The 21747-nt window shown below is 42.4% G+C and overlaps 1 protein-coding gene across 3 annotated transcripts in view; it reads right to left on the bottom strand.

Moving 5' to 3' along the window:
- The window catches only part of Myo1d (myosin ID), a 304749-nt gene extending 283733 nt beyond the window's left edge, over positions 1-21016 (bottom strand). Inside the window, exon 1 of one of the 3 annotated variants that reach the window (XM_078042469.1) lies at positions 20577-21016. In XM_078042469.1, coding sequence (XP_077898595.1) covers positions 20577-20671 — 95 coding nt within the window. In that variant the 5' untranslated portion in view covers positions 20672-21016. The remainder of the gene's footprint in view (positions 1-20576) is intronic. The other 2 variants (XM_040269138.2, XM_005327778.5) reach the window with 2 other exon arrangements.
- Between the last annotated feature and the right edge of the window lie 731 nt (positions 21017-21747).

The following is a 21747-nucleotide window of genomic DNA, read 5'->3' as shown; positions in this document are numbered from 1 at the left end:
ACCTCCTCTACCTAATAACCTTTTCTTTTCTGCTTCTCATTGCTAAGATTCTGGAATAAACTGTACCCACTTCATGTGTTCCTCAGCTCATTATGGCCTGGCTAACTCTTACCATTTTACCAACACCTCCCATCACCAGAACCCATGGGCCTGTCCATCCTTTGTTTATGTGACCTCTCTGTGGCATTTACTACTGCTGACACTTCCTTCTAGGAATTCTCTCTCCCATCAGTTTCTCGCCTACCATTACTTTCTGGTTCAGCTATTTCTTTTGAGTCTTCCTCCTATAAAACTCTTAAAATGTAACATTTTACACTTGCTTTTGCCTTTTAACCAAGTAATTCTACATCTCAGAATCCATGCTAAAAACATTATGATCTTAAAAATTAGTATAATAATAAGTATACTTCAAACATCTCCTCTGAGGGGGGTGCTGCAGCCTGCCGTAGCTTGGGCCTGAGTGTGGTGCCCCTGACAGCTTCATCCAAATAACTCTGCTGATTTCAGATCTGAGTATGTTTCACAGCATGGATTGCTTACTTTGTCATGGACTCTTTCTATCATTTACCTTCCCCCAGAGATGTGTCCTCCTGTCCGTTCCTGTGGCATGCCATCCATATTCTACCCATCATGGATCACATTGCTGCAAATATTTCCATGTCCATCTTTACTTCTAGACTTGGGGAACGTGTGGACAAGGACAGGGTTCTCTTCATCTCTGTACCTTTAATACATAGCATATAGTTGATGTATAATTAAATGTGCTAAATGCCTGAATGAATGACTTGGCTTCCCCTACTCCCTCCCCCTCCCCCCCAAAAAAGGACAGGATGGATTTAATAACTTATGGATTTCCCCCACATACTACTTAGTCGATACACAAGAATCAGCATATGTAAGATGGTAACTGTACCCAATACACTAGTAAAACAAATAAGTCCAACATTATGAAGCATGGGGGTATTGGCTTCAAATTCACAAAGCTACCTTGTAGTGATGTTTAAGGTACACAAGTCTTTAACACAGTTCATAAGAATCTTCCTGCCTTTTTTTCTCTTTCTGAGGCATATAAGCTTAAAAGTCATCTTTCATAGTTACTAATTTCAAATGTAGGCAAAAAGTTATCTTAGTTTCCCAAAAATAGAAAAAAAAAATCTGATACTTTTTACTAGCAATGTCAACAACTTCACCATACTGGAATCAGTACAAACTAAAGAAAAATAAAATCCCCTTTTCACTTCATGGAGAGCTTCTTTTCTATTCATTACAAACACATGCATTGGAAACCTTGAGAATTCTAGTTTATTAATCAGAATTATAAAGAAGATCTGGGGCTGTGGCTGTGGCTCAAGCGGTAGCGCGCTCGCCTGGCATGCGTGCGGCCCGGGTTCTATCCTCAGCACCACATACCAACAAAGATGTTGTGTCCACCGAGAACTACAATAAATAAATAAATTCTCCCTCTTAAAAAAAAAAAAAAAAAAAAAAGAAGATCTAACTCATAAAAGGGTTCTGAACAAATTAGAGTGATCTTGGCAGAAAAGAGACTACTAAAAAAATCTATGAAACTCTGAAAAACACATCTCTTCCTTACTTAACCATTCAAAATTCCCTGCAAGTGAGTCACCCTCTTCCAAGAAAAGCTAAGTTCCACCTGAAATAAACCTGAATGTGAAGAAGCCCGCACATCTAAAGAAACCAACTTCATTTTATTTTATTTTTTTCTGAGCAAAAAGAGGAAATCATTGATGAAGCCAGTCGCTAACAACAAACAATCCCAAAATAATTCTTGCTTCACTTTGGGATACACTATACACTTCATGCAGTGGTGACAGACTTAATTTTATTTGACAAACTAATGTCAGAATTATTTTGTATTTCCTGTACACAGATGATCGGAGCCAGGTAAACATAGCCTGAAAGGCATCGGAGGCTCAGAGTGAAATTAGAAAGTGGCTTGAGGAGATGTAATTCACACAGAGTGAAGGCTGAACTGGCAAGATGAAGTCTATCCCTACAGCCTCAGAACATACGGACGGGAAGCTGGGAGCTGGGATCTCCCCTGGATGAGTGGGCCTGGCTGAATCCAAACCCCATGCTACTAGTCATGCCAAGGTCCCTGTGGAAATGTCAGTATATGATACACTCATGTGCATGTGTTCCCATCTTTGTACACACACACACACACACACACACACACACGCGCGCGCGCGCACGCTGCATAGCTGGCCGTTGCTCTTCCAGCCTGTGCAAATCCACTGAAATCATGGCGTGCCTTCAGCTAACATTAGCAGAGTGTTGCTCAATCCTCCCTGGCTGCCACGAGGTTTACGATGCCTTGTATAAGGTCAAAGGATTTCTACCAACTTTTAATTGCTTGCCGATCTTCCAGTTTCCTCAAATACTTCCTTGAAGGCTCCTCATCGCCTTTTTTTTAAAAACTCATTTTTACTGAAGTGTAATTATGTATATTAAAGTACACAAATTCTAAGTATTCAACCTGATGAATCACCAAAGTGAACACACCTGTGTGACTGAAGACTGTCACTAGTAGCAGCCGGGAAGCCCTTCTGGTCACTGCTCCCTCTCTCCTCTCCAAAAAGAACCATTATGCTGACTTCTAACACCACAGATTAGTGTTGCTTGTTTCTGAATTTTACATAAATAGAAGCACAGAGTAGGTATTGTTTCAATGCTGGCTTCTTTTGCTCAATGTTATGATTGTGAGATTAACTCATGCTGATGCATGTAGCTATGATACATTCCCTTTTGTTATCATCCAGCATTCTGTTGTATGAATACCACAATTTACTTTTCCTCCCCACACTAATGGACACTTGCATTCTTTCCAGGTTTTGGCTCTTATGCTTTTCTGCATTTTAGCTTTAAACACAACACTTTTATTTTTACACAGCAGGTCTAGCATTATCGAATTTTTGCATGCCTCATATATCATTCATCCATTTACAAAATCTTTGTCAACTACTGCAGATCTAAACCGTTCTTCAGAACTCAAACTAAATGACAGAAAGATTCCATGACAAAGTAAGCAATCCATGTTGTGAAACATACTCAGATCTGAAACCGGCAGAGTTCCTTGGATGAAGCTGTCAGGGGCACCACACTCAGGCCCACACGGCAGGCCGCAGCACCCCCCCATTGGCAGAGAGCATATTCTCATTCCCTTGTTCCCTCTTTACTCCCATTTACAAGGAAGACATTTCAAAACAGCATTATAAAGACCGTACTCAATCAAGCAGTTTTAAACAGATGTACCTTGGTTGGCATCACTCAGAATGTTAACGCAGATGCTCATGTTGGATAATTTTTTTTTAGAAATGCTGTAGACCATGCAGCAGCTATGCTGTGGTCAGTGAGAACACCCCAAATGCACACACCAAAGCTTCTGTGCTCAGGGGAAGAGATAAAGGCAAATTAGGCAATGAGCAGGGAGCCTCCATGCCCACCCATCCTGCCCAGCCCTGCTGCCCTGGGTGCCAGCACTGACATCGCCTCAGGCACCCTGTCAATTGTTAGAGCCTCTCTTCTTTCAAACTCTCTCCTCCCTTCTGTCTCCTGCCTCCTTCCCATTATTATTTACTCATGTTCAATTCTCCAGGCTTAAAAACTAATAGAAGAATTAAAATGTATCTGTGGTGTCCTGTAGCCATGGTCTCCCCTCCTTCCCTCATGGCACACATCCTGCAGGCCTTACCCCACTCTGCTTCTTCTCCTCATTCGCTGTTCAAACACCACAAACTGTTTTCTGCCTCTGCCCCTCCACTGAAGCCACCTCCATGCAGTCCCTAGGCCCTCCTTGATGCTGACACTAATGGACCCTGCTTCATCACCTCTCCCTCCCCTTCCTGGGTGTCCCTCTTTTCCAGCCACTTTCCTCTCACCTCCTACGACATCACACTCTGTTTCCTTCCATCATCCCTGGATGCTCCTTCTAGGGTCCTTATTCTGATTCTGACTGTCCTTTAAATACTGATGGATCTCAAGGTTCACTCCTTGGCCCCTTTCTCCCTCTCTATGCTTGCTGGTGACCCTAAATCTCATAGGCATGTTCCTGAGCAGCTAGATCAACATGAGAGATGTTGGGAAGTACTCTCCTTTCCCAGTATCCTATTGTACACCCATGCTCCACGCCCTTATCACTGCTCTCTATTCCTTTCCATGGGTACAAGGCAGTGATGCTCAACAATAGAATGATCATGGGCTCTGAAGTCACACCAATCTAACTTCAAATTCAACTGTTTTTTAATTAGTTACGTGACTTAGGGAGAGCCATTTTCCCCTCTGGACAGAGTTTTCACCTCTGTATTAGGCCTGTCTTAAAGGGCTGAATAGATGAAAAAAAGATGAATAAGTGAATGAAAAACCATCTAACAGCACTAAACACCTACAGCTGTCCTGGTAATTCATTTCCCCCCACTTTTCCTCCTATGGAAGCTAGTTCTTTTCCTCAACTACAGGAGAACCCCTGTTATCTGTGGTTTAAATTACCCACAGTCTAAAAATATTGAATGGCAAATTCCAGAAGTAAATGATTTATAAGTTTTAAATTGTGCACCATTCTGAGGTTACTTGAACAAAAGCCCTGTGAATTCTGTGATAATTTGATGACCAAGACGGCTGTCATCAATCTCCCCCTGCTGCCCCCTATCTCCCCCTGCGGTTCCCAAGACCTTGTCTGTATGGATGCTCTCTCTTCCACACCCAGCTCCTCATGCATGGCCCCCCTCTGGGTCTCTATAGTTCCCTTCCCATGGCATGGACACCTTCCTGGCTGTATCCCAAACTGGTGGCTTTAGGATCAGATTCATCAGGAAGAAGAGAAGTAGAAGGATAAATACCACCTCTCTCACTTTTACCCACTGGCATGGATTGTGTCTTCTGGGGTCTCCCAGAATAAAGATGAGTAGTCATATCCAGTACTTAGGACAGTATCACACCCTAGGTCTTATTCCTTGTCACTCCTTAAATTAGACTCGGTGCCCTCATCACATAGAGCTTTCTTTTCTGAACAAACTCACTCTGTCCACAGTTTGTAAACGTACAGCGAGTGGGCACTCTTGGTGGCCTATCCAATACCTTACTTGGCCTCTAAACTTCCTTCTTCCTAAAAGGACATGGCATTGTTCAGGCAGTGACTTTCCGGTCATGTGATGCAAAAGTGAACTCTATCTTGAGCTCTCAACTATTCTAAGTTAACCAGGATGCCTACACTCCTTTTACTAGTGATAGGTGTAGTAATGGGCATGTGACCAAATGCTGACCAACAAAGCACCTAAGAAAGAGCACAAGACAAGCAGACAGCTCCTCTGTGGGTCACTGTGGATGGGGTGCACAGAACTGCTGCAACCATCAGCCTGAGGACGGACCAGCGCAGGGGGGTGGGGCCTGATGGGTCACAGGTGGAGGCAGAGCCCTCATTCCTGGACTGACCAACTGGACTGGCCAGAGCTTCTCATATCACTGAACTTCTTGGTGCAGGAGATACGGTTTCCCATCTGTTTAAATCAGTTTGCTCAGGTATTCGCTGAGGCTGCTGCCCACAGCATTCTGGTACAGAGTGATAGTGGGAACTGCCCTCACCCCACCAGGGGAGGTGAGATGAGCCACAGAATTTCCAAGCCTCTATTTCCTTAGCTACAGAGCAGTTCATTGTTGATACAAAGTATCCAATGTGACTACCTCCAGTCTTGCTCACCCCTACAATGTTACTTTGTAGCTATCTTGTTAAATTGTTGCCCTTCAGTAGAGAACTAGGAGCTTTTTAGTTACATTGTTACCTTTTCTATTGCTTCAACCTATTCAGACCCTTAATAGTAACAATTTTTTAAAGTGGAATAATAAAGGAAGTTCAAGAGCTGCTCCTTGATTGCAAATCAAGACTATGAAGAGGGGGAAATAGAAAAAACAAGTGTGGAGCTGGGAGGCAGGTGACTTCTGTCCAGTGCTAACTAGGCCACTACAGAGAAGAGTCCTCATGAACCACATGCTCTGTGTCTCTAACTTGGTGACCGTGTGCAATAGTGAGGAACCACAAGGGCCCTTTTTGGCATTATTATTCTACCACTTAGACTTCTTTAGAGGATCCGTGGCTCAGGATCGCTCTACTGGCTGAAGCACAAAACCAGAAAAACAAACCTCCTCAAATCAGTCTGTGGCCTATTAGTCATTATCAAGACTCACTTATTTCAAATAAATAAAACACTTAAATTAAGAAACAGCTTTGTTACACTGCAGAGATCACATCAGGACTGCATTTGTGTTTACTATCACTACAGGAAACAGAAAGCACGGCCAAATCTGCACTCAATTCATCAGCCTGATGAAAATGAATATTCACAACAGCTACCAGGCCCAGGGGATTTGGCCCTGGGGGACGTGACTCTAAAAAGGACCCCGCTTTCTAGAAGCATGCCATCCCCTGACACTGACATCTTACTGCAAGATGTGCTAAGCCCTTGACTGCCTCCCAGCATATGTCAAGTCTGCACCCTTCATTCCCCACGCTTTTCAGGCAAAGTGTGGTCCCTGACTAGGGAGGGCTCCATCACCCCCGTCCCCACTCCCTCCAGAGACCCCAGACTCAGTGGCTGCCTTTCAGTTTCCAAAATTCACAGAGAAGTCTGTCTAAAAGTATTTCTTTCTCTCTGCTCTGCACATGTGATTGCGCCTGGCCTGGATCCTCCTCTGTCTGCTTCTCCCCCCACCCCACCCCACAGATTGCCCATCTTTCTGATCCCATGTAAAGCCAGCTTCCCCACAAAGTGCCTGCTCTGGGGCATGCGAGCACACATTCAAGTTGAGTCCACTGCCCTGCGAGGCAACACTGCTTTCCCCTCATGGTTGGAGTTATCCTTTGGTTCATTTGCTAGTTTAGCATGTCCCCCAGTGGTTGATCAGCTCAATGAGAGCAGGGACCATGCCTGCCAGGGTCACTCCTTCATACCCAGAAAAGAAGGAACACGACATGGTGGCTACCATACTTTCACAGGCAACTTAATGCCATGGGAGGACACTGAAGAGACCACACTAAATGAGAAAACAGCTTATAAAACTATCGTGTAAGTGGAAAGATTTCAAATTTTTAATACACACTCAAAAGACAACAAAGGAACTACCTCAAGGTATTAATGAGGATGGTAGAATTATACTTTTTTGTATGAAAAATCTGGGAACAGATACAAAAATAATATTCAATTTGGCAAAAATGGACAGCTACATTCATAAGGTGAAAACAGAAAACTTGTTGCAAGGTGAAGAATAAAAGTGTGATTATCAAACAATTAAGTTGATTAATAACTATCACAGAACTACACACATTGATTATTTGGATGTTGTATTTGTTACCATGCTTGTCAGCTTATAATGCAGTTACACCCCATTTGGCTTCAACAGAACACGATTGCAGAATGAAAACACACATTAGCTTAGGATAGTGACTGCTCATCAAACTTTGGTAATCATCTGGACATTAATGAGGCTCAGTAAATCAGAACCTCCAGGAGATAAGGTTCAGGGAATCTTCCCAAAACTGGGTAATTCTGATACAAAGAAAGATTTAAAAACTTCCAATCTAGGATAAATTAAGAAGTTAAATAAGAGATGCATTCTAGCTGGGCACATGCCTGAAATCCCAGTGGTTTGGGAGACTGAGACAGGAGGATTGCAAGTTCAAAGCCAGCCTCAGCAACTTAGCAAGGTGCTAATAAGCAACTCTGTGAGACCCTGTCTCTAAATACAAAATAGGGCTGGGGATGTGGCTTAGTGGTTGAGTGCCCCTGAGTTCAATCCCCAATACCAAATAATAATAATAATAATAATAATAATAATAATTACTCTGCTTCATGTATAACTAAGTAAAACAAACAGCAAATAAATAAGAGGTTTATTTTCAGTAAAAGTTTCAGATAAGACAGGAACCTAAGAGGTAAAGAGGGAAAGAGTAACAGATTCTGCCAATAGCAGCTGCCTACCCCAAATCAAGAAGCAATTATAAAGTGCACAGCATGGAAAAATCTACCCATCATGCTTTGGTTTGCTCAACCACACATAATTCAAATACTAAGAACAGCAGGAAGTTTTAGAGTGGCACCTTACCTACTTAGGACTCAGTGTTGCCCTACATGCCTTTCCAGCCAAACATGCCAAAACAGTACCAAAAAAAAAAAAAATAGCCCTCAGCAGAGAAGATAAAAACAGTATCTTCAAACTCATACCTTACAGGTGATATACACAAAACAGCCCCTGCAGGGCATGGTAGCACATGCCTGTAATCCCAGAGACTTGGGAGGCTAAAGCAGGAGGATCATGAGTTCCAGGCTGGCCTTACAAATTCAGCAAGACCCTCAGCAACTTAGGGAACACTGTCTCAAAACTTAAAAGTAAATAATAAGAACTGTGGGTATAGCTCAGTGGTTAAAGCACCCCTGGAATCAGAACCCAATATGGAAGGAAAAATAAAAAAATAAAAAAGCCCTTCAGTCTCATCAGAACACATTAATTCCTTCTTGTAATATACCCTTCTAATGAGTTTATTAGCTGACTGCCAAAACTCAGAGTATATTAGATTTGTAAATTAAGAGGGAGAGAAAATTCACAGGCAGGCACACAACGAAGACCTAACCACATACTCTGGAAAGTTAAATCATTCAAATCAATTTGATGTGGAACAAAACATTACACATCATGATAAATACCAAAGACATGAAGACAATTGTTAATAATTATGGTCATGATGATCTAAGTCATTAAGGAAAAAAGTTAAAACACATCTTTATATTCTGCTACCAGGAAGCAAAAATGAGAAAGCATTAACCTCTGAGTGCCTTCGATGTGTTAGGGATGCTAAGTAACCTGCATTAGTCCATTTGATGTAATAACCTTTAATGTAGGAACAGTCCCACTTTAAGACTGGGCCATAAAGACTCTGAGAACTGAAGTAAATTATTTAAGTTGCACCAAATACAGTACAGTCAACTTCAGATAACTGAGGTATTTGCTCATTATTTTATGCTCCACTGTCACTTTTTAGTTCGCTTTGGTTGGAAATATTTCTCTCTGTGTGTGCATGTGTGCATATGTAAAGCCTTCTGGGGGAAAAATCATCTATAACAGTAGTTTGCAAGTTGCTGTTTAATTTTTTTTCCAAATGAAAAACTCCTTGGAACCCAATACAATATAGACACAGAACTGCTGCCAAGAGCAAGGGATAGCAGGTGGCTTGAAGACCTACCCCATCCTTACCTGGATTCCAAGACTGCTCTGGGGACCTCAATGGCCTGGGACACAGAACACAGATTGTAAGAAGCACCAGTCTAAATGAGCACAGTCACTGGATTTGCTTAGAGACACTCAGCAAATGACAGAAAGCTATATAAAGGCATCAGGATGTGTAAAAAGTTCTGGACTTTGATTAAAAACTTAGTTAACCTGCTAAGATGAGTGAGATGGTAAGACTGCTCAAGAGTGCGGTGCCACTCAGCGTTTCCCCCATCATCATATGGTATTAGGCTTCATACGAATGAGTTCTACAAATCTTTTAAAAGAAAAGATGCCCACCATTTCACAAAGATGCTGAATATATTTTAGTGTTTTTGTTTTTTGTCCCCCTGCCACCAAGAAAGATGGTAATTTCCTTTTCCCATCTCCCCAAAGGCTGGAATTACAACAAAAGCAGGTTTTATAAATACAGATACAGTATGCTAGAAACATACATAAGTAACACAGAGTAAATGTATAGTTCAGCTGAGAATCAAAGAGGCAGAAATACTAAGCACAGTTGGGTGCGATGATGTCTCTTGTGGTACCAGTGGCCAGGGTCGGGGGCAGGAGGATTGCTAGAGCCCAGGAGTTTGAGGCCAGCCTGGACAACATAGCAAGATTCATTGATGGGAAAACCTTTCATCCTTAATACCTGAAAGCCAAGCCTTCCAAGATCAGATCTTGCCTTGCCCTCAGGGCTAGAGGTAGGACACAAACATAAACTGATCAGACAGGCTGAATAGGGTTAAAAACAACAAGAAACTCCTTATAATCGCACTCATTGGCATTTAAACTATTCTAGGGTTTTTACAAAAAATTTAAAGGTTTTCTTCTTAATCATAGGAACATAGAATAGAAATGACAGAATACGGTTAATCCAACATTATCTTAGAATCAACTTAAAATGACCTAGATATCTATCAAGTTAAGAGTAGAAACATTCAGTGATACACAAAATTATAAGAGGTTATGAGGGGCAAGGGGGAGGGGGAAAAAAAGGGGAGAGAATTGAACAACAGCAGAGGAGGTAGAGAGGGAAGATGGGAGGGGAGGGGAGGGGAGGGGGGATAGTAGGGGATAGGAAAGGTAGCAGAATACAACAGTCACTAATATGCCATTATATAAAAATGTGAGTATGTAACAGAAGTGAGTCTGCAATATGTATTTGGGGAGTTCAAAACCCAACTGAGTCAAATGTATGAAAGATGATATATCATGAGCTCTGTAATGTTTTGAACAATCAATAAAAAAAATGGAAAAAAAAAGAGTAGAAACATTACCATTGATAGGGTTATCTAAAACAATTGTGGTTTTCATGGTGGTTTATCATTTTTAATTGACTATAAAATTGTTCTTGACTCACTGTTAAACACAAGGCAGCGGACTGAGGTGGAACTATCAGGGGTCACCCACCCTGCTACAGACGCTCCCCCATTATACAAGTTGCTCAAAGCTGACTTTGTGGTTACATAAAAGAATTTTTTTTTTTTTTTTAGTTTCTCTCAGTGTTTGCTTCATTGTTTTAGAAGAGGCCATTTTTTTTGATTGATTCATTTGCTTCTATTGCTTATGTGAACCTTGTGCACACAAGTGGTCATTTTTTTCCTCTCAAGACTTTGTAATATAACCGAGTAAGAAACATGGACAGGAGGAATGAAAGGAAACCTATGTTTGCTCCTTGATATATTTCCCATTTCTTTGAGAAGGATTATTTAGGACTCTGTATGGGCCAGTGGTTCTTTGAGAAAAACCCACCTTCGGCAGGCAACGATCTTTTTATTGAAACAACATAGCCATACTAGAGTTACTGCTTTGATCTTCTTAAAGTGAAATCCATTTCTATATTGTGCATCGAGGAGCAGAAATGGGAGGGAAACAAAGGAAGTCCTGTTCAGTCCTAATGGCAACTCGTCCCACGTGAGCAGCTGAGCAGGACTGTAAATTGGGGTCAATTCAGCGTGAGGCTGGGGATAATGAGAGGCTGGAGGTGGGCAAAGCTGCATGAAGAACTGGGGGGTGTGCTTTATTCCCTGCCTCCATCAACTGAAGTCACTTCTTGGAGCCCTTTGTTTAAAAACGATGTACTTTTCAAGAGCAGACCATTCTACTTCATTAAGAGATGTTGAAAGCCATCATCATCAGACAGGCTGGCTCACTCATGTCCCTAACCCACAATGCCATGCCAGAGTGTTTGCCATACAGTCTGGGTGCGGAGTCTTGGGGATTCCATAATTGGGCATAAGATAGATACGGGGAAAATTCCTTTCCTTCATCTTCTTCTATGCCCAAAGACACACTTTTTTTTCTAGTTGTGCAACATTTTACTTGAGGATCCTCCTCTCTGTCACCAGAACCTGCTTCCCCAAGGATGAATTGAACTACAAAATCTTTTCCCATTAGGGTTCAGTTCTCCAGTTCTCCATTCTACATCTATCATCAGTACCATGCTGCAAAATCACTTCTCAAAAATAAATATTTCAGTTCTTCATTCTGATGGATTTCATTGGGGCACAAGAAATTAACTGGACTGAGCCAATTTACACTAATGTGCCTGCGCTGCATTCACAGTGTGTGACTTTCTAAAGAGGATCCTCCTCAACCTAACTCAATCTCTACGTGGAAGATCTGGAGGATGCATAAGAAAGGAATGAAAAAAAAGTACAGATAGTGTAGGGGTAAATATTTTTGAGCAAGGAAGCTGCCTAGCAGCATGGATAGCCCACTAAAATGGAAGAGTGGGTTGAGAGAGAAGAAAAGAAAAGCCAGGAAGGCCCAGGTCCCCAGCGAAAAGGCTGCTCTGAATGGGAGACATCTGCTTCCACAAGGGTCTGCTCCTGTTCTGCCTCTTCTGCAGAACATGTCCTACCTACTTCCAGTCTCAATTTTTCTCTTTCTGAATTCTCTCTGAACTAAAATATGTACAGACACAATAACTCAATTATTTAAAAATATAGCATGTTGATTCCTTTTCTCTGGGAGGTCCTTAAAACAACTGTCTGCACTCTTCATGTGCACTCAATCATAATCCACCTTACATTGATCAATTTGTTAAGGTGTCCTTTACTCCCAATTAAACTATCCTTTTTTTTTTTTAAAGTTTCCTCCATCAGAGGGCTCAACATACAGCAAGAATTCAAATAGTTGCTAGCTTTACAACCAGGAGATGATATGAAAATCATATCGAATCTGTGGTAATACAAGGAAATGAGTTTTGATTTTTTAAAAAGACTATATACCTGAAGTTCATCACCTGGCCTTAAGTGCCTCAATTTGAGGATCAGTATCATAAATTTTCATGAAAGCAGAGCACTGTGACATACAAAATATGTTGGATGTTTTAAAATACAAATAGCAGATTTCATTTTCTAAAGGGCTTAAAACGATTTTCAGAAATCAAATAGTGGTACCCTGGAAGGAAGCATGATTATGAGTATGTTTAAGGTGACGGCACACTTTTGCCCCATGAAGCTGGCCCAGGGGATTCAGCAGCCCCTGAGCACCATGCTCTGGCCACCACATTAGGTGTTAGTTACACAGATGCTATCATGTAATTTTCACAATAACACATCATCCTTACAGATGAAGAAACAGAGGCTCAAGAAGGCTAAGTAACTTGTCCAAGGCTACACAGCTGGGAATAACTGGACACAAAAAAGATTAAGGTCCAGACCTACCTCTAATGCTCTTGCTCTCTCCCCTAGGTAATCTGAATCCCTTCTAGAACCTTTTTTCATCCTTACCTCCCACCTCTCTCTCTCCCACACACACAAAACACTAAAAGAAATAAATCTGTCTTGGTGAGGAAGGTAGAAATGACAAGAAAGAAGTGCAAATACCCAGCTCTACAGTAGTTCAGGGACAGGGCAAGGAGGTAAGGCCATCTGGGGAGGACTCAGGGGGACAGTAACATTAATGAGGAGGGAATTAGATAACAAGCACTGACCAGGCACTTCCTACTCATGTGATTTCATCCCAATAACCCTAAGAAGTGATCACTGTACAAATAAGGAAACTGAGGCTTAGGGAAACCTAAATCAAAATGCTAATAAAAGAAAAAGGGAAGCAGAGATTTGGACTTGGTCCATCAGGTCTCAGGCCTATGCTCTTTCTTTCCACAGCTCCCTGTTTAAGCAAACTTTCCTTTCTCTTCCCAGAAATGACAAAAACTAAGGTTTGGGAGACACTGTTCTCTTCAAGAGCTCTAACCAGTAATTACATAGCAGTTGGACAAAAGAAGCCTCAGGAAATAAAACTGTCATCTCAATCAAGGGATTTAATAGATTATTAGAGGCTTCCAATGTATACTTTTAAATGCTGTTACCCTCTGACCCATTTATGAATATAGTTGACATTTTTAGTGACCATGTCAGTGAGGCGTGTCAACAGGGAATCTACCGTTGGGGCCAGAGCCTCTCTTGGCAATGCAGGTCCCCCATAGACTGACTCAGCAGTGGCTGGGTAATGACATAATGACCCAGTCCAGTCCCAGAGGCAGCACAGTAGCGAATGCTAAAGAATTATAAAACAGAGCCACTCCTTGCTTGAGATAGGGTATGTTTTGCTGAGCAGGCTCAGACATAGGTGAAAATGTCAATGCACAGCTCTCCACATAACACTACTTCACAATGCAGATAGCTTACACACAGATCATTAAGTAAATGAATTTCTATACCAGATTTGCCATTTCTATCTCAAAGTTCGACAAAAAGCCAAATCTTGTCTCTTTCATGTAAAAGTTGATCCCTTCAGAACCTGTAATGAAACAAACCAGTAACAGCTTCTAAGTGCTTGATTCCACCCGCATCTGGCTCTATTTGGAAGCTAAATTCAGCAAAAGTCTCTAGGGTCAAGAAATGACCCTGAATAAAAATAGTCTTGGAAATCTGTCACAGAGTAGGAAAGGAAACAAGGCGGCAGGGTGATTCACTCCAAATGGCAGCTCCAAACCCCAAATTCCCATTTTTGTCCCAATATGAAGCCAATGTGCAAAACAGGCACAGAGCAAACTGTCCTTTTCCAAAAGCCTCCAAAAGAAGTTGCCAAAGAATTTCATGTGGAAGCCAAAAAGCTTTAGTGTGCCATTCACCTCTCCTATAAATCTAACCAGGGCTACTTCTAACTAGTGCTCTAGACCAATTGCTGGTTTACATTTGCTTGAAGACCACCCAAGGTATCTCGTTTTTCCTCTGGCAAGCAAGAGAAATCTTTTGTCCCACTGAATCTTCCAGATGACCAAACAGCCATAGAAAATGAATATAGAGGTGCTGCGGTGAGCATGCGTGCATCTGGTCACTGCTTTTCCACTAATTCCATTATTCACTGCCTGCCGCCCAACAGTTAAGTGAATCAAAAAAAAAGTATTTTTGAAAAGGTTGCAAGTTAAAAAAAAAAAAAGGTAAGAATTCCACAGCTGAAGTACAGTCAATATCTGACTGCTTAGTTAACTTATTTCAAGCTGTTTTGAGCAGATGGATGCCAAATTCTGTAGTGTGACAGGACACAGGAGCAGAGATATGCTTCTCAGACATTCACTGGTACCTTCCCCTTCCAAAGCCCTGTATCTAATTTTGCATTCATAATTTATATTCTTTTTTTAAAAAAATATGGTGGTTCCCAACCATACTGAGTTTCAAAGTACTAAGTTTCAGAGTTTCAAAGAAAACCTGGATCTACCTCAGGATGACATGACTTTCTTTGAGCATCGCATAGGCTAATGAAGCAGGCATGCAGAGAACAATGGAACATGATAAATTCCAAGTTATCACCAAGTATCCATGTATCCTGGCAGCAGAGTGAAATTAACCCATCTTGGAGGATTGGGAAAGACTTTTCAACACTGGTCTTGAGGGGGGAGTAGGAGTCTGACAGGGCAGAGATGAAGGGAGGAGGAGGACCTTCTAGGGAATGAGAGTAGTCCAGGTCAGAGGTTCTCAGCAGGAGGTGATTTTGCACACACATACTCTGGGCACATTTGGCAATGTCTGTAGACCATTTTGGTTGTCACAAATGAGGGGGAAGATGTGCTACTGGAATCCTTGGTTAGAGGCCAGGGATGCTGCTAACCACCCAATACCATGCAGGAGAGCCCCCCCACACACACACACACAACCCAATAAAGCTTTATCCAGCCCCAAATGTCAACAATACTCAGGCTGGAAAACTGCTGTAAGTAGAGGTATAACAGTCTTGTGTTAGGTTAGGAGTTAATAAATGGGCTGGGAATGTAGCTCAGGGGTAAAGCACTTGCTTTGTATGTGAAAAGCCCTGGGTTCAATCCCCCACACCATTATACAGAGAAAAAAAAAAAGGGAGTGGGAAAAAAAAAGAATCACTTCTTTTCTAATCTTGTTTTTTCTCTTGGAGATAAAGCTTGCTTTTTATCCACCTGCTACAGTTGGTGCAGCTTTTCCTTTACTATTATTATCTGTAAAAATGGATGTAGGTGTGTGTCTGTGGATAGGGGTCTGGAGGGGGCAATATTAAAGGGATGATGTGGATGATGTGTGAGTATATTTGAGGAGTTTCAAATTGTATTTCTTATTCTCATAACAGAATCTGCTAGCATCTTGAAGTCTGCCTTCTTTTCCTTACAGAAGTCTCTTGCCAGGAGAGATTTGTTCTCTTTATTTCTTTTTTCTTCTTGGAGGAGGTAGAGGTCGTGGTGGTAGTATACTCCTCAGTCCATTTCTCAAAGATCTGTGCCTTGGAGTAAGATTCCTTGTGGTCAAATGTCTTCATGTTTTCATGATCAGAGATGTTTCCTGCCTACAACTCCAATGTCCACTTGAAGCCACAACCACAGCATGACCACCATGTTCTGCTTTCTTTGTAGCCACTTCTGTTTTGAACCTGCAGCCCATAGTCCCTCTTTTCCTTGTCTGGGCCATTTCTACTCTGGAGTTCTTGCATTGAAACCATCAGTGTGGCCTCCTATCTAATTGAGAGTCCCTCCAGGCAAGCTGCATGGAACCCCTAGTCCTTCCTCCCTGTGCTACTTACTCTTCACCTAATTATCTGCATAAAATGAAGAATGTAGGCTGCTGCTCAGGAGTGGACTAGCCAGAGCTGAAGACACTGTCCCTGAGACAGGTATCTTTCATTTCACAGGACCGTGAGGTATATGTTAGGCTTCCAGAGATGTCCATACATTCCCAGTGCAGCCCAAACCACTGATGTTCCATGGGACAAAACACTTCAACATCATCTCATTGCACCTACTTGATCTGCAATGGTTGTTTCTGGTCACCTACAAAGTGAAACAAATATCTAAGGGGCACAGCAGCAGGATCCCAGGAGTGCACACAGCTGAACACTAAATAATCTAGAGGGATGTTAGGGTGATACAAAATTCAAACTATCTAGGAGAGAACTGTTTTCTTTCAAAGGATTGATTTATGGCTGGAAAGAACAATATGGAGCTTCCCTTTGCTGTGACTATGTTAATGACTACAGAGAATCTACTCTTATAAGTTAATCACGAACAAGCACTGTTCTATACAATGAGAACTGCAGCCAATTCTCATTGTTGAGCACACACACACATCTGAACATCTAGGATCCTGGCTGATGTGATGACTGGGTGTAAAGGTAGCCCTAGAGACCTGGGCATAAGCCAAGCACTGGGCTAAAGAAGCTGGTGATCCTCCCACAGATCCAACACCAACTCCCTCCCCTCCAGACAACCTGTCTTATTCATTGTCACTCAAACAGAGTCAGCTTTCATGCCATCAACCTCTGCTCATGCCACTTATCCACCTGGAATGTTCTCCACCTACACACCTACCTAGACAAATACAGACAATCCTCTGGGACTCAGCTCAACTCCTCCTCTCCATGGGGTTTGAGACAACCTCTCGCATCTCTCCCTCTTCTGAACTCCCAACACAATTAGCTCACTTAATTACTTCACAAATAATCACTTAAGCTCTGTAAAGTTCATCTCTTCTGTTGTTTTCTTGAACTATTCTTTATATCAACAGAAATTTTCACTTTCTCCCTATTTTTGCTGACATGCCACCTCTTTAAAAGGTAAGGAGCATAGCTTATTCAGAGTTCTTTGGATCCACCTACTCCATCCTCAGGACTACCTCGAATAAGGTACAAAAACGAACTGCAGCATTCTCTTCAGTGCACACAGGAGTTAAATTAGTTTCACCTTAGACATTTAAAGATCCAAACAGAACACTTAGAGACTCTGCCACCAATGAATGTGAAAGCCTTTTTTTTTTTTAAGTCATTCTAAGTGCCCTCCCCAAATTTATTTATTAAAAAAAAAAAAGCCACGAAGGTTGAAGATGTAGCTCAGTGGTAAAGTGCTTGTGTATTATATATGAGGCCTTGGGTTCAATGCCCTGGGGAGCACTCCCCCTAACAAACAAACAAACAAAAAAGAATAACTTTCACAAGCGTTTTAATTATATTACAAAGGACTGGTTCTACAAACTGATGTAACTCAGTTATACACAGCCTTCAATTTCAAATTTGGAAAATTCTGCAAAGTTCCAACTAACATCATGTATTTGCTAGTGGTGACATATAGAGGTTAGAATGAATGAATCTATATTCAACTATTATACAGTGTCTCATATGCAGTATTATTTAATAGTGTCTGATAAACTGAAAAGAATATAAACAGAGTGACTAAATTAAAAAGGAATTTTTCAAAGTAGGCATCTTCCCCCATAGGGAGGGAGGGGTGGAATCTCTTTAATAATTTTAAACAACACCAATCCATGAAATTATTATTTAGCTTACCACTTTATCTTCTTTATGTGCACTTGGGAAAACTTTTTAAATAGTATTGTTAATAAGTATTTGCCAGGTATTAATCTTTGGAGTTTCATATATTAACTAATTTAACAATTAAGACAACCCCCAATTGTATAGATAAGAAGATCTAGGCACAGAAAGATGTAAATAACTGGTCTGAGAACCTCAGCAAAAAAAAGTGGTAGAACTAGAATTTTTACCTCAACAGTCTGACTCTTTATCACTATAATAGTGGATACTGGTCATAGCTGATGTAGAGTTATGTCATTTTAATTAATATGGTATTTGAAGCAATTTCTATAAAAAGGTGGGAATCCAAACTTTGGGAAAAAATGTAGCAGTTTAGGGTTGGGGTTATGGCTCAGTGGTAGAGCGCTTGCATAACACGTGCAAGGCCCTGCGTTCGATCCTCAGCAAAACATAAAAGTAAATAAATAAAGTTATTGTGTACAACTACAAAAAAATATTTTAAATGTAGCAGTTTATCATAATGCTGTGTAATAAATCTGATTATGATTGACGCAGTGTCTTCTAGGTTTACATTCTCAATCAACTGAGGATTGAAAATATTTGGAGAAAAATTGTGCCTCTGCTGAACACATAAAACTTTTTTTCCTCATCAGTAGTTCCTAAATAATATAGTACAACAACTAATTCACATAGCATTTATATTGTATTAGGTATGTAAATAATCTAAAGCTGATTTAAAGTATACCAGAGGATATGCTTAAGTTACACGCAAGTATGGTAATCCCACAACCGGAAATTTTGTTTCCTCTAATTTTAACTATCTACAGGCAACAAGAAAGATGAATGCAGTACAATAAAATATTTTGAAAGGGAAAAATGGAAACCACATTTGCATAACTTTTATTATAATATATTGTTATAATAGTTCTATTTCATTAATTATTGTTTTTAATCTCTCACTGTGTCTACTTTATAAATGAAACTTTGTCATAGATATGTAGGTATAGGGAAAACAGTATTTATAGGGTTAAGTTCTACTTGAGATTTCAGGTATGGAGGGTGTCTTGGAACATATTCCCCACAGGTATGAAGAAACTATTCTATTACATCATTTTATATAAAATTTAGGATTAACCGGGAGTCCTGGTACCAATTCCTTGAGAAGGAACAACTATGTTCCTATGCAACGCTATTTAGAAAGATACTGTGAAACTTTGAGACTGTCTACCCTTGGAAAACTTGGAATCATTGAAAGATATCCTGGAAAACTTGGATCACAGAATATGAGCACTGAAATTCTGGAGGTCCCTCTTATTTTACAAAATTAGTAAACCGAGGCCCACTAAGCAGCTCGAGGTCAATTTGTGGTAGGCAGGTGTAGAACTTAGGTCTGTACTCCTGCTCCATGCTCTCCCTCTGGGACTTAATGAAACTGATAAAGAAGAGATGAATTCTTCGTGTGGTTTGCAATTTCAAAGAGTAAACCAGCTTTTCAAAAGAATTCTGAAATTAGAGTTGACAGGGGCAATACAGACAAGTAGGGTGAGTTAAGCATCCAAACTAGACTATGACTTTCATGTTATAAGCTTAAGGTGACGTTCAGCTATAAACTTTACAAAAAATAGGACAAAACTTCCAGAAAAACACCCCCCACCCCAACCAGCTATTTTGATTAAAGTCGAACTGCTTTAAACCTCTGCTTACATATTACTGTATCAAAATGAAATTATCACATGTAGAAGACATAACAAATTCAACTTGGGAGCCCATTTGGGGGATTCAGTTGTGACTACATTCTCAAGGATGTCAGTAACACAAGGGCTCCATCCATAACTCCTTGAAAAAAAAAAAAAAACGGAAACCATGAACTCCTTGTCAAATTCAGACAGTTTATCTTGGCACTGCCAAGTATAGCAGTCTCTTCGATGTCTGGAAACGTGTTTAATTACGTTTAGCGAATAACTAAAAAATAGCCGGCATCCCGGAACAGACAGCTCAGGGATCACTCCATAGCATCCTGAATGACATGATGGAAACAGTCCAGGAAACAAAAAAGAAGACGAAAGAAAAAAAAGAAAAGAAGCAAGTGTGAAACAGGGAGGAGACGCCAGCCTCTTTCCAAAACAACTCTCCAGTCCTCCTACGGCCCTGGGGAGAGCCAGCAGGACTCTCCCTAAAGTTTTTATTTTCTTTTACTTTTGTTTCCATTAGGTCACTCGGTTCCGCCTACACGATTTACCTGGCGTAGGGGGTGGGATGGTGCGCTGCCCCAAACGCACCTCCAGCTCAGCCTGCCCCTTCCATCACCAAGGATGACACCCCTCCTCAGGACAGCGCAACCCACAACACCGGCACGCCCCTTGAGCCCCCAAAGCCACACCCATCTGCGTCTTTTCTCGAGGAAACGTGACCACCGAATTCAAAGGACCCCCCCTGGCACCGTAATCCCGCCGCGCTCCATCCCTCGCGCTCGGCGCGCCCCGGACACCCCGAATCTGGCCACACCGCCCGAGCGCCCCCTCTCGGGAAAGCCCAGCGTGCGGCCGCTCCGCCCTCACCTGAGTCTGAGGTTGGCCATGAACTCGGGCATGGACACAGTGTCCATCAGCACGAAGTCCGCCTTGCCGAACTCCAGGTTCTCCTGCTCCGCCATGGTGCCGGCACACGGGCGCAGGTGGGCGCGGCGATCTCAGGTGGTCGCGATCGGGCCCCCGGGGACCGGTCAGGGGCCAGCGGCCAGCTGGGGCGAGGTCTGGGCGGGGCTGCGCGGAGGGGATCGCGCGCGCCACTCGGGGGGTCCGGGCTGGACAGAGGCCGCCCCGCCGCTCCTCTGCGCGCTCTGGGTCGGCGAGGCTCTGGGCGGGCGCACCCGGCGGTTTCCGCTCCTCCCGCGGCGGCTGCCGGGCGCTGTGGGGGCCGGGACACAGAGACGGAGACGGCGGCGGCTGGTCCCGCCTCTGGCCTTGGTCTCGCTGTCCCTGCCCCGCCCGGGCCTCTCAGGCTCCGCCCCTTCTAAGGAGCCCGCCCCCGCCGCAGCCCAGGCCACCGCCTCCTCACCTGGGCGGCGCGCACGCGCGGGGCGAGAGCGCGCGCCGGGCTGGCCCGGCGGATGGGCGGCAGCGCCCTCTAGAGATGGACGCTGGAATCCCGGGCGGCCCTAAGACCTCAGTGGAATCAGATTTCTAGGATGGCTGCCTTCTGCCCTTGCTTGCTAGATGATAATAGGGTTGAAAAAGTAGGTTGTGAAGCTTTTGGTGAGGATTATTCATTATGATTCTATCGTCCTGCAGCGCAGCCCTCACTCCTGTGCTTACATCCTTAAAGTGGTGGTTCAATCACAGATGATAATAGCTCCCATTTTGAGGGCATCAAAAATGCCCAGAGCTATCCTAAATGCTTGAAAGAACTTAAGTTTAAGTTGTCACGCAGTTTGGAAGTGGAGAAGTTGTAACTTTGTGCAGCTCCTTTGACTTATGAACCCCAGCGTTGAGCCTTTTGGTGGAATGTCTCCATTCCCAATGATCCTGGTTTTCTCTTCCATCCATCTGAGCATACCACCATTCTTATCTTGTATTAATACATTTTTAATAAAATTGTGCAAAATCTCTCCTGGATGGTTGTAGGCTTCTTTCACACAGGACCATGTTCTATGCTTCTTGATATTCCCCTTGGCACCCACCAATTAGCTATTGTACTGTTTTACCTATGTGAATATGAAATTCATCCTGG

This window comes from Ictidomys tridecemlineatus, chromosome 3, assembly GCF_052094955.1.
Source record: "Ictidomys tridecemlineatus isolate mIctTri1 chromosome 3, mIctTri1.hap1, whole genome shotgun sequence".
Lineage (NCBI taxonomy): Eukaryota > Metazoa > Chordata > Mammalia > Rodentia > Sciuridae > Ictidomys > Ictidomys tridecemlineatus.
Note: the sequence above shows the minus strand (reverse complement) of the source record. Positions and strands in the feature narration are given on the sequence as shown.